The sequence below is a fragment of the Nematolebias whitei genome, chromosome 1 (assembly GCF_014905685.2).
Source record: "Nematolebias whitei isolate Nwh7 chromosome 1, NemWhi1, whole genome shotgun sequence".
In the NCBI taxonomy this organism is placed as follows: domain Eukaryota; kingdom Metazoa; phylum Chordata; class Actinopteri; order Cyprinodontiformes; family Rivulidae; genus Nematolebias; species Nematolebias whitei.
Window position 1 is genome coordinate 11,099,482 of NC_056498.1, and position 13,353 is coordinate 11,112,834.

The 13,353-nt window shown below is 40.2% G+C and overlaps 1 protein-coding gene across 1 annotated transcript in view; it reads left to right on the top strand.

Moving 5' to 3' along the window:
- Positions 1 to 13,353, top strand: part of LOC119414713 (RAS guanyl-releasing protein 2) — a 152,186-nt gene that overhangs the window by 37,704 nt on the left and 101,129 nt on the right. Inside the window, exons 2-6 of the mRNA XM_037681824.1 lie at positions 7,116 to 7,243; positions 7,365 to 7,467; positions 8,481 to 8,534; positions 11,349 to 11,480; positions 11,832 to 11,982. Of these exons, the coding sequence (XP_037537752.1) occupies positions 7,174 to 7,243; positions 7,365 to 7,467; positions 8,481 to 8,534; positions 11,349 to 11,480; positions 11,832 to 11,982 (510 nt within the window). The 5' untranslated portion in view covers positions 7,116 to 7,173. The remainder of the gene's footprint in view (positions 1 to 7,115; positions 7,244 to 7,364; positions 7,468 to 8,480; positions 8,535 to 11,348; positions 11,481 to 11,831; positions 11,983 to 13,353) is intronic.

Sequence of the window (13,353 nt, forward strand, 5' to 3'; positions counted from 1 at the left end):
GAGAGAGAGAGAGAGAGAGAGAGAGTGAGAGAGAGAGAGAGAGAGAGAGAGAGAGAGAGAGAGAGAGAGAGAGAGAGAGAGAGAGAGAGAGAGAGAGAGAGAGAGAGAGAGAGAGAGAGAGAGATGTGTCAAACAATAACGTGAATAAATAAACGAAAATAAGCTACCACTGTTCTATACAGTGTAACTCCTTCCCACTTGTATATTTTTATTTTGCACCAGAAATATTGTTTACTTACATTCCCTGTTCAATTTAATCCAGAAAAACACTCATCTCAAAAACTACAAACATTTATTATTCAAATCCCTCTACAATGGGAGACATTAGCATACCACTTCAATCTTCAGCCGACATTATATTTCCATGTTTGACTGACACAAAGCTCTCTTTCCCTGCCACTCAGTATTTTTTTTATCATCCTCTTTCCCAATCCTCTCCCCTCTTCACCTCACCTTCCTTCTCCGAGGGGACACCATAGCTGCTAATCTCTGTTTGCAGCCGGTGTACCTCCACTACTGTGGCATTCTGCATGTCCAGAGCAAAGAAAATATTTGTATTCCTGCTCTCAGTAGCAGATGGTGAGAGTTAAAGACCTTGCTCAAGGGCCCAGTGTGGGGGCAAATGAGGGTGGAGGCTGGTTTGGTTGTTTCACCTTTCACCTGTGATGTGAAAATGATAAAGAAAACACTAACAGGATGTAAGGAGTGTGACCCAAATTGTACAATAAAATCTGTTCCAGTCATGGTGGCTCAGTTAATAGAGCTGTTGACTCTTAGCAAGAAGGGCACCAGATCAAATCCTGGCCCGGGACCTATATGGGTGGAGTTTGCATGCTCTCTTACTGCATATGTGGGTTTTCTCCGGGTACTCCGGTTTCCTCCCACAGACAAAAAACATGCATGTTAGTCTGATTGGTGACTAAATTGTCCCTAGGTGAGAGTGAGATTGTGAATGGTTGTCTCGTTTGTTTCTATTATGTGTCCCTGTGATGGACTTGCGACCTGTCCAGCGTGTCCCCCACCTCTCACACAGGGATGGCTGGACCCCCGTGATCTAAAAAGGAGGAAGTGGGTAAAGATAATGGATGGACGAAAAACTGTTCCTGTCACGTGACATAACTGTATGTAAACATGTTATCATATATGTATATAAGTTAACCTTGTGAGCTTGATAACAATAAATTCAGATTATTATTATTATTATTATTATTATTATTATTATTATTATTATTATTATTATTATTATTATTATTATTATTATTATATTATTATAAGTATATATATATATATATTTTTTTTTTTTTATATATTGCTCAAATTTATATTTTTCTTAATTCATTGTGATGGCCTAACATTAAGCTATGATGGCCAAGTCCACATTTGCCACCTGCTGACTCTACCTATCTCAGTTCTTCTACATAGTGTAAATCCTACCCAATTGAATATCTTGCACAAATAACATTAAGGTTCACTTGCATTCCCTGTTCAATCCCAGTCATAAAGACCCTCATCTCAAACACTACAAACATTCATATCACTCAGAGACTGGGGACTTTGGCGTACCACTTGTTCTAGTTAACCTTTTATAATTAGGCTTTAAATTGGTGGTTTCTGCATATTCAAAGCAAGGTTATAGTTTTTTTTCTGGTCTTTCGAGGCTTTAACAGTGAAAAGGACAAAGGCTTTAGTATGATGGTGTGTGTCAGTGTCAGAGTATGTGACCTTTCCACTGCCCAGCAAAGCAGCAGCGCACTGCAGACTGCTTGGCCAGGATTGACCAGGCACCCGTCAACTTCCCTTTATCCCCACTGCACCCCAACCCACCCCTTAATCTCCCTGATCGATGGCCCTGGGTCGGCATCACCAGGCAACTGAAGATGACACCGAAGCTCTCACAGCGTGCCACTCGACCCACTGCTCCACAGTTATAGAAACAGAAACAGAACTATGTGCAGAAAAAATAGAAGACCAGACGGAGGGAAATCATTAAGGACAAGCCTATGTGATTTCTCAGAGCAAATAGTTTTCAGGTTAGTGACAAAGTGTTTCTGTCAGTGGGATGATTAATGGTCCACTCCCGTGGAACGGCTAGATAGTATCATCATGAAGACAGGCACAGGCTGTGCCGCACTGTCAAGACTGTTTTTGATAAAAGCTGACGGCGTCTTTGCAAAGCCTTTTTTTTTTTGTTCAGTACTCCAGCTTGTGAGGAAAGCATTCAACAAAGAACACCTGTGTGAAAAACAGTTTTATGTCCTACTTGGGTTCATGAGAACAGAACATTCTGAAGTTCAAATCAAGAACTGAAACTTGTCCATTTTGTTACAGAAAAAAGTCCCCATCTGCTCAGACCTAATGGTTGTCATCAATATTTCTAGAAAATCACTGAACCATGTCTAACACCCCTTCATTACCAAAGGTAATGTTCTTGCCTGTGTCTGTGAATGTGTTTGTTGTTCTGCACCGTTAGTAAAATATCTCATAAACCAGTGGATGAAATTCAGAACGCAATCATTAACTGAACATCTTTAACTGATTAACTTTTGGAGTCAACCCAGTTCAAGATGGCTGCCACAGCTAATCAACCTTAGCTTACACAAAATGGCTGTATCTTAGTACATTTTACAGATACAAAGCTAACATCTTTTGTGGTAGTAGCTGACAGTCATTTGCAACACATACGCAGAGTGCCAACGTTGCCACTTTAAAAAAAAGGTTTTACTCAAAAGTAAACTACTCTGTCATTTCTCAGCATAAGATGATCTTGATCTTGGCATTAAAAGTGTGATGTGTCCCACCATAGATTTATCTATGCTGGCCAAGACCACCATAGATAAATCTATGGCCAAGAAAAGACCACCATAGATTAATCTATGGTGGTCTTGCTGCAACAACACATCATTAGTAGGGTTAAACTAACCTGTCTCATCACAGTCTAAACCCAGCTCATGTTCCCTATTACTGGGTGAACAATCCAACACTTGGTGAATTCTGCTTAACCATTGGGGCAACTGTGAGTGGTTAGATCGCTCACCCTCCAGTGGGGGACTAGGGGGTTCAATTTCACCAGCAGTCACATGTTGAAGTGTCCCTGGACAAGACACTGAACTCCTCAATGCCTCTGATGTGTGTTCCATCAGTGTATGAATGGGATAAATCTCTGATTAGTCTCTATAAATTCAGATGATCTTTGTAGAGATATAGTAGAGTGCTGTATGAATGTGTGTGGAGGTAAATGAAAGCACATATTGTGTTGTAAAGAACATTGAATATCTTGATTAGATAGAAAGGCACTATATAAGTACAGTCCATGTAACATGTAGTATATGTATGTATGTACAGTATGTATGGTAAATGGTAAATGGACTACATTTATATAGTGCTTTTCTATCTTATCCAGATACTCAAAGCACTTTACAACACAATCTAATGTGAATTTGTAGAAACTAATCAGTGCTTTATCACATTCATACACCAATGGGACACACATCGGAAGCAGTGTCTTGCCCAGGGACACCTCGGCATGTGACTGCTGGTGGAATCAAACCCCCATCTTTTGTACTGGAGGATGACTGCTCTAACCACTCAGACGCAGCCGCCCATGTACTGTATGTATGTATGCATGTATGTATACCAACCACCCCAATCATTTGAGTAAACTATGCTTTCTAATTTTTATATTGTTTAAGACTATAGTTTCCTCAACTAAATGGGATGGACCTTGGTATGGTCAAAGATACATTTTTTATGGTGAACTTGCAATCACTGTTCAATTTTAGTCCAGAAAAACATTCATCTTGAAAACTATAAACATTTCCTATTGGAATTCCTTGTTGAAAGGTTACATTGGCATATTGCTTGTATTTAATGAGCTAAAACTTGATGCGTTAGTAGATGAGTCATTAAAAACACACATTTTTAGCTAATGTCTCACAGTATTGCATTTATGTGTATGTATGTATGTATATATATGTATGTGTATATATATATATATATATATATATATATATATATTTTTTTTTTTTTTTTTTTTTTTTTTTTCAAGATTTAAATAAAATGTTTTCAACTCTTATCTCACATAAACAACACAGGATAACCTTCTTCTAAACTGCCGCTTGGTGCCATTTTCCGGAAACACAACATGCCCTTCCACTTTTACGCCGATGACTGTCAAATTTACTTCCCCCTAAGACACAATGGTACATGCTCTATTCAACCTCTGCTCGACTGCCTGGCTGACATCAGGGACTGGATGGCTTTAAACTTCTTAAGTTTCAATGAAAAGAAGTCTGAAGTCATGTTGTTCCCTCCCAACAACACGATCACAAACCACCGTATCGACCTCTCCGCTCTAACCCTGTCAGAAAAACAAAGAGTCACTAATCTGGGCGTGATAATGGACCCTTCCCTGAAACTTAACAATCATGTAAACATGATTGTTAAATCATGTTTCTTCCAACTGAGGCAGCTGTCTAAACTGAAGCCCATACTGTCCAAAAAGAACCTGGAGACAGTAATACATGCATTCATTACATCTAGGCTTGATTACTGCAATTCACTCCTGTTTGGCATCAGTCAGACCTCCATTGCACGACTGCAACTGGTCCAGAATGCAGCAGCCCGATTTTTAACCAGTACAGGCAAAAACGAGCACATTACACCAGTTTTGGCCTCACTGCACTGGTTACTGGTTCACTTTCAAATCCAGTTCAAAATACTCATGTATGTCTACAAATCACTGAACAGTGTTGCCCCCCCCATCTCTCTGATCTGCTACAACCGTATGTCCCACCACGTTCCCTGAGGTCAGCGGACCAGTTGCTCCTCACAGTTCCAGGATCTCATCTTAAGCGCAGAGGTGACAGGGCCTTCTCTGTAGCAGGACCAAGACTCTGGAACGAGTTACCTCTGCTTGTCAGACAGGCCCCCTCCCTCTCAGTTTTCAAGTCCCGTTTCAAAACCCACTACTATTCAGTAGCTTTCAACACCAGATGATCTGTGTTTTGATCCTGTATGGTCCACACTGGTTTGCCGTCATTATCTGCATCGTTTTTTGTCTATATTTTGATTTACCTCATTTTGTATTTTGCTTTGTGTGTTACCTGTTGTTCTGTCTGTACAGCACTTTGGTTGGCCTTGTCGCTGTTTTAAGTGCTTTATAAATAAAGTGGTATGGTATGATAAACTGCTGGTGTGAAAGGTGGTTCCTTTAATAAACGCTGGGTCGTTGATCGTTTCTAAAGCTTTGAGATTTCACTTTCCTCTTTTTCTTTGTTTTCTCTTTGGACCTTTCCTGCACAGAAATGCGAGGCTGCGACAGCTTGTGAAGCCTGTAATTGAGTGTGTCCACCCACCGTGTTGCGGCAGGGACGGCGCAGTGAAAGGCTTCATCGTGTCAGACACAATTGATACGTGCACACACTTATCACACCCTTCTCGAGCACAGCATTTAAAACCCATCAGCTCAGAGATGCCACCGTGGGGCGTGTTGTTGTGGGTTTTGTTACTAAACTTTGTCACTTGTCAGTAATGAAGAAAAAAGTAATTTTTATCTGATTCTTACCAACACACCGAGTTATAATCTGTACAGAGAAACACAAGAATGGGACAGTACCAGACACAACTAAAGCATCAACACAAGAAATATTTTAAGGCAAAATTTAAAATTTACTGTCTTTAGTTGCCATGGTTGTTTTTTTTGAGACCACACACTAAATCATATGAACTAACAACATGCGTATCTGTTCAACACCTGTTTTATTAGCCCAGTTATGTTCAGAGTTGTTGCATGAAGGCAGCTTGTAGTAAAGTGTGTCAAGAATAGATAAATGCTGGTTTCCTGTTAATTGTGTTTTTTTATCAGTCTTTTGGTCAAGTCACACAAATAAATGCAAGTGTGTTTGTCTCGACACATGGTCTGAGACGTGACGATGAAAATGCTTTCTTCTTCTTTTACATAATTCTTTCATGAAAGAATAGTACAACATATATTTTACAATGGATTTTCTTTTCTTGCCATTTGTCTTCAGGACATCAAATTACTTTATTTTGCTGGGTTCGGTCTCTTGCAGCCATGAGTAGAGCAAAGTTTTAGACATTTCTCAGCCTTTCAAAAAGTAAAATAAAAAAAAAACCTGCTGATTTTAGTTTTGATGCAATATTATTAAGATCATAGTTAACAATGCTGGTATTTCTAGGTAATCATGCTAGGTTTTTTTTTCCACTCAGCAGTAACTAGTTGTTTTCTCTTCCAAATTTCTAGATGATTATGGTACAAATAATGATCAATGGGTTGATCAATGATGGATGTTCCTTCATGAGGACCTTTTTGTCCCCCATTTCAGCGTGAAGAGGGGGAACTGGAAATATTCTCTTACTGTCTGTGCATGTTGTGAGCATGATAACTTGAAAACAAAGTAATGTACAGTCTTACATTTTGGTGTGTAGCAACATCCAGACGTATGAAAGTTTCATTTTAAAAAGTGGGTTGTCACATTTAAATCCAAGATGGCCACCGCCATAAACATAAAATATGTAGACCGTCAACCCCGATCATTTGAGGAAACTATCCATCCATCCATTATCTTTACCCGCTTCTTCCATTTTCAGTCACGGGGGTCGCCGGTACCCATGTCCAGCAATCACTGTGTGAGAGGCGGGGTACACCCTGGATGGGTCTCCAGTCCATCACAGGGACACAGAGACAAACGAGACAAACAACCATTCACTCTCTCACTCACACCTAGGGGCAATTTAGAGTTACCAATCAGCCTAACATTTATGTTTTTGGTCTGTGGGAGGAAACCAGAGTACCCAGAGAAAACCCACCCATGCATGGAGAGAACATGCAAACTCAACCCCGAAAGGCCCCCAACCGGGATATGATCTGGTGACCTTCTTTCTGAGATGTAGCATCACTACCAACTGCGCCACTGTGCCGCCTACTTGAATATCTTGCATCAATAACATTTTCTTGCATTCTCTGATCAACTCCTGTCCAGAAAATTACCAATCTCAAAAACTACAAAACATTCACTATTCAAATCCCTCAGTGTTGGGGGATATCGGCATACTGCTTGTTGTTCCCTAATTTTTGTCCTTTTCTTTGTGTTTAGTGAGCTTTGCAGGAGTCAGACCATATTGGAGGAAACTGGAAAGACAGAGGAGGAAACGATGGAGTCCATAATGTCGGAGCAGTCAGCCACGGTGGACGAGCTGGTGGAAGCGTGCATCCAAGCCTTTGGTTTGTCAATGAAATAATTTATGAGAATTGAACCTGAGGAGCTAAAATAATTTTTACATTATCTTCATAGTTAATACTCTGACTAAATTATGATTAATATATTCAAATGCTCTGTTTAAAGATGAGAACGGCACTTTGAAGGATGCTTCCTTGGTTCGCATGTTCCTCATGATGCACCCGTGGTACATCCCATCCACTGAGATGGCTAAGAAGCTGGTGGTCAAGTATCCTTTCATTCTGCTCTTTTTTGCAGATATATTGTTTGACTGTTGCTAAAATGCAAGAATGTTGTCACCTGTGACTGTGTTTTATTAACAAAACATCTCATACACTACTGGATGGCATTAAATTAATATTTTAGAAATTAATTACTGGACGTACAACCTGTTAGTTTGCAGAATCAATCTAATTCCAGATGGTTTCTACAGTTACCCAACCTATTAAACACTAAATGTGTAGAAGATAATGAGCTCCAGTTTCATATGGTACCAGTTGATAGCCGTATACGTGTACATCCAGAGTATACATACTCTGAGTGCTGATTGTGCAAGGTATTGCAATATTATTTGAGATTGCGCGTAACATTACTTTCAAGGTTTGAACAAAATGCTTATAACTCCATTCTTTTATAACAGAAGATTATATCAATTTAACACTGGCTTTAAAGAAAGTATGCATTCCTTCACGGAACACCAGACCTTTGTTTTTAGCTTATTAACCAGGACAACCCCTCCAATCCTCTGGTTCCTCTGTTTTAGCTGACAAAGCAGAACAGTAACTTCTGGTGATTCTGGTTTTAGTAGCTACTGTACGCACTGAGACTGTGGAATGGTCTGCCAGAGGATCTGAGAAGAGTCCATAATCTAAATACTTTTAAAGTTAGACAAAAAAGCCATCTGTTTGATCTGATTTTTACATAGGATAGCTTTTTTTTTGTTTATTGTTCACCACCGTAAAGCACTTTGAATTGTGTTCCACTTACTGTATATGAATTAAAGAATTAAAGCTTGGTTGATTGATTAATTTTTGTGGCTAAGTGTTCACAGTTATACTTGTTAAGATTGTTTTTGGAAGGTTTGGCTTTAAAGATGGCTCTTTTTTATTATCCGTATTGTTCTCCCAAATCTTTCTAATTGGAAATCAGATTTTAGAGGGAGTCAATGTGTATTTCAAGAGGTTTATATGTTGGATATAAAGCCGATTTTTGAAACTTGTTACACCTTAACCTGCGGACAAGATCTCAAGAAGAGAGCTGCACTGAGCGTCGGACAAGAATATGTCACCTTGTCAAGTAATAATCTTGTAATCTTATTTTAAGACAAAAACAATCATCACTTCATAACTTTTGTTTCCTTGGTCTTCCTCAGTCTTTTTTTTATGTGTTCCTCCCTGAGACTTTTAACTTAACATTGTGGTGGGAAGAAGAAAACCCATGGTACCAGACACAAATAATTTGACAAAAAACCTGAAAGTCCTTCCTTTTTGTAATACCTGCGGTGATGCAGGTCCTGCCGAGCTGATGGCTGCCTTTTAGAAGAAGAAAGTGCTATGAGTTGTCATCAGTGTATGTTCCCCAATGACGAAATTAGTTCTCTGCATTTAGTCACACCTGAGATACACCCAGGTGGAGCAGTGGGCAGCTATGTAAGTGCCCAGGGAGTAGTTAGGGATTAGGCGTCCTGCTCAAGGACACCACGACATGTGGCGAGGAGTTGAGCCTGTGACTTTCTGGTCCCAAGTCGGCTGCCCTACCTCTACACCACAGCGGCCCCATTGTAGAGAAGGATTCCTTTGCTGCATTGCCATAGACTACCTGTTCTTAACTGAAGACACAAATCACTCAGAAAATAATAATAATAATAATGTCATCACAATGTCAGCACTGTATGTTTCCATACAATGGCGAAATTAGTCTCTGCATTTAACCCATCCACCACCAGGTGGTGCAGTGGGCAGCTATTGAAAGCGCCCGGGGGACATTTTTGGGGATTAGACGTGCTGCCCAGAGACGCCACGTGATGTGCAGTGACTGGGGATCGAACCTGGGACTCTCGGGTCCCAAGCCGGCTGCCCTGCCTCTACACCATCTCGGCCCCAATGCTGCTGGCAATGCAAAACTGTTGTGGGAAGAATACTTCCCTCATTGGACAATTGTTCCTAGAGAAGAAAGGAAAGTGAGACTGGGCCACTCGATTTGTGTTTTTTGTGTCTTTTATAATAAAGAAAACATCAGAGAGACATTCTGCAATTATAAAAAGTTGATGGAAAGAAGAAAACCATAAAATGTGTGGAGCTGTTCAGGGATAATCCATAGTGTGTCTAACAGTTGTCAATAGTTTGGATCAGCTAAAACTTCAGTTGTAGAGCATGAAGACTGGAGAAAAAGCTAAAAGTCCTCATCCTGGCTAGGTCGTTGGTTAGCCAAACAAAGGCCAGTTGCTTTTGTCCCATCATGGAACAAAAAGGAAGAGTTTGAAATACCCTCCGTCTGTTCGGGCATGTTGTGAACATGGCAACTAGAAAAATAAGTGAGATGCCAACTTCCATTTTGTTGTGTGGCTGCAACTAGGCATAAGAAAGTTTATTTTTCAAAATTGGGTTGCCACATCAAAATACAAGATGGCTGCCACTATATATGTATATACGTTAACCTTGTGAGCTGGTAAACATGAAAAATAAATGAGGTATTGATGTCCGTTTTACTGTGTGGCTGCATCTAGGCATAAGAAATCAAAAATTGTGTTGCCAAATGAATATCCAAGATTGCCACCAACTATCTGTTTATCTAAACTAGCCACCACAATCATTTGAGTAAACTACGCATGTTAATTTTTATATTGTTTAAAAGTACAAGTTCCTCAAATGATGGTCTCTGAGACATGCAGTAACAGTGACAGACTGGTGAGCGTTGGGTTAAAGGTTAGCACCTTTTTCCTTTCTCTCCATACTGAATCGATAAAGCAGACCAAGCGATAGAGTTTCTACAAATTATTGGGGTGACTGGAGATCAATCTATGGTGGTCGAGGCCACCATTGGCCACCCCCTGGCTCTGCCATTGCACCTGGTGGTGAATAAAACTGCTTCCTCTACTCGACAGGATCTATCACTCTGCGCTGCCTCAGACAATTAAAAAATAAATTAAAAACCTCCACGGTATACACATTGTAACTCCTATCCACTTGAATGTCTTGCATCAAAGATAAAGGTTTACTCACATTCCTTGTTTAATACCATCCATCCATCCATCCATCCATTATCTTTACCCGTTTATTCAATTTTGGGTCACGGGGGTTGCTGGTGCCCATGTCCAGCAATCACTGTGCGAGGGGCGGGGTACACCCTGGACAGGTCGCAAGTCCATCACAGGGCCACATAGAGACAAACAAGACAAACAACCATTCATTCTCTCACGCACACCTAGGGACAATTTAGAGTTACCAATCAGCCTAACATGCATGTTTTTGGTCTGTGGGAGGAAACCAGAGTACCCGGAGAAAACCCACGCATGCACGGAGAGAACATGCAAACTCCACCCAGAAAGGCCCCTGGACCGGGGTTTGAACCAGGGACCTGTTCACTGAGAGGCAGCAGCTCTACCAGTTGCACCACCGTGCTGCCCTTGTTTAATACCAGTTAAAAAAAAAAACAACACTCATTTAGAAAACTAAAAACGTTCACTTTTCAAATCCCCCAGCGAGGGGAGATTTCAATTGTTTTTGAGCTCTATGAAACAACTCCTCCTCAAAATGACGTACTGGTGTGAAAGAATGTTACAGTGATAATTACTACACCTCTGCTCTTTTACATAACATGGTTTGTTAAGTTTGTTGAGGTTTCCTCAACCGAACAACATTCGTGTTACTATGCAAATATTTGTACGGAGCAAAAATAGACCTTGTATGTGCCAATGGTGCTGCTGAGTGTCACAGTTCCCTAACACTTTAGACAGACTGGTTACTCTGACAGTGTTGCCAAATGTACAATGAATATTGTATATCACATCACATATTCATATGACAATAAACGTAAACCTTTTCCTTTAGGTCTGTCAGTATACAGTTTGTCATCATCTGTCTGCCTTTCTTCTTTTGATCTTTCTTCCAGGTACTGGATTTCTGAGTTTCCAGCGGAGTTCAATCTCAACCCCGAGCTTTCGGAGCAGATGAAAGACTTTAAAGACCTTCTGACCACCGAGGGCAACGAGCGCCAGAGTCAGCTCATCGACCTGGACAGCGTGTGAGTGAAATGGCTGCTAAACGCTGCACGTGACTGAACACCAGTCACTGCAGATGTCATGTTGTCTTATTGCCTGTTGATTGATGACACTGAGCTGCCGAGAACAACAATAAATGATTTAAATGTGACATCAGCTTCACTTTTCGACTAAATGGGAGCTTATGTGGCAGATTTTTCTCCAGCAAATTGTTTTCTTGAGCCTTACTCTGTACCAAAAGGTAATTTTCAGATGTTTTAACAAGCTTGTGGGATCATTTTTGCAACAACTATAAAGCCAAGCCTCTTGAATTTTATGAAGATGCTAAAAAAAAAGAGCTATAAAGACAAACTTTGTTTTTTCATCCCTCTCAGGCCATCATATAAATGGAAACGGCAGGTGACTCAGCGTGTCCCTTCCATGTCCAAAAAAAGGAAAATGTCCCTGCTGTTCGACCACCTCGATTCCTGTGAGCTGGCTGAACATCTGACTTTCTTGGAGTACAAATCATTCTGCAAGATCCTGGTCAGTTTGAGCACAGCCTGCAATGAAGCAATGTGTCCAGTCTGGTGTAGTTTATAGCTCTTGAATACTTTGAATTCTTTAGTTGTGACTTGCCACATGTCCACTGTTGTTGCTAAGCAATAGTAACTAAAATCCATTTTCACTGGGCAGCATTTACTATTTTCTCATGAAAGTGCTATTTTGGATAGCAAAAGAAAGTGTAATGTAAGAAAGATTTTTTAATTTATTATATTTTAGCCATTTTAATCAAGATATATCAGAATTAGATCACTGTGCTTCTATTTATCCAAATTCAGACTAAAAAGTCTACAAAAGAAATGTCCTTCAAAGTGTGCAACTTAATTGGGAATAGTTTGCTGTGGATTCTGACAACAGTACATTTGAAGGCATAAACCAAATTAGCTAAACAATACAAAGCTAATTCACATGCACAACAGAGAAACTTTTGGAGAATTGAGAGAAAACCCAGCGTTCTTTGGATTGTTGTAGCTCAGACATTTTCTCCAGTAAAAACATTTTTCAAAGTATTGAAGAGCATGCTCAATAATCCAGGTAAAAGATCCAACAAAGTTAAGTCAGGTCCTCTGAATGAATTCTTTTTGTTGAAACGTTTCGTCTTTCATCCAAAAAACTTAATCAGTCTGAGAAGCCACAACAAACTCAGTCAGTGTTAAAGACAAAAATAAACGGACAAAAGTTAACCATCCAGAGGACCTGATTTAACTTTAATCTGGATTATTGAGCATGAACTTTGATGCTTTGAACCACTTTGGCCATGGCTGTCTCAGACGAATCGATGGGGAAGAGGGCGGACTACTGAAACCATCTTATCACCATCAAACTGGTTGGCCCACTATGTGAGTGTGCTACCTATGGGACTGAGTTTGTTGTGGCTCCTGAGACTGCGGAAGTCTTTTGGATGAAAGACGAAACGTTTCAACAAGAAGAAACCGTCCAGAGGACCTGACTTCACTTTGTTGGATTTTTCAAAGTATAAATGAAGTCACAGAATGTTGTCTTTACATAACTGAGCTAGCATTTCATGCATTTTTACAACAGTCGTTTAAGTTTTATGATGTTTTTAAATTATACGATAAATTGCGTAACTAAATTTGAAGATGTCACGTGCCCTAACTTCTGAGTTCTCGTCGTCTTCTTTTGGCTTTTGCCTCTTCAGGGGTCTCCACAGTGAGTCCGCTGCATCCTCTGTCCTCACTCCAACTACCTCCATGTTCTCTCTAACTGCATCCATATATCCCCTCTTTGATCTTCCTCTTTGTCTTTTTCTTAGCAGCTACATTTTGAACATCCTACATCTAACGTTCTACCAATATACCATACCTCCTCCCTCGGCACCCTGTCATATGCTTT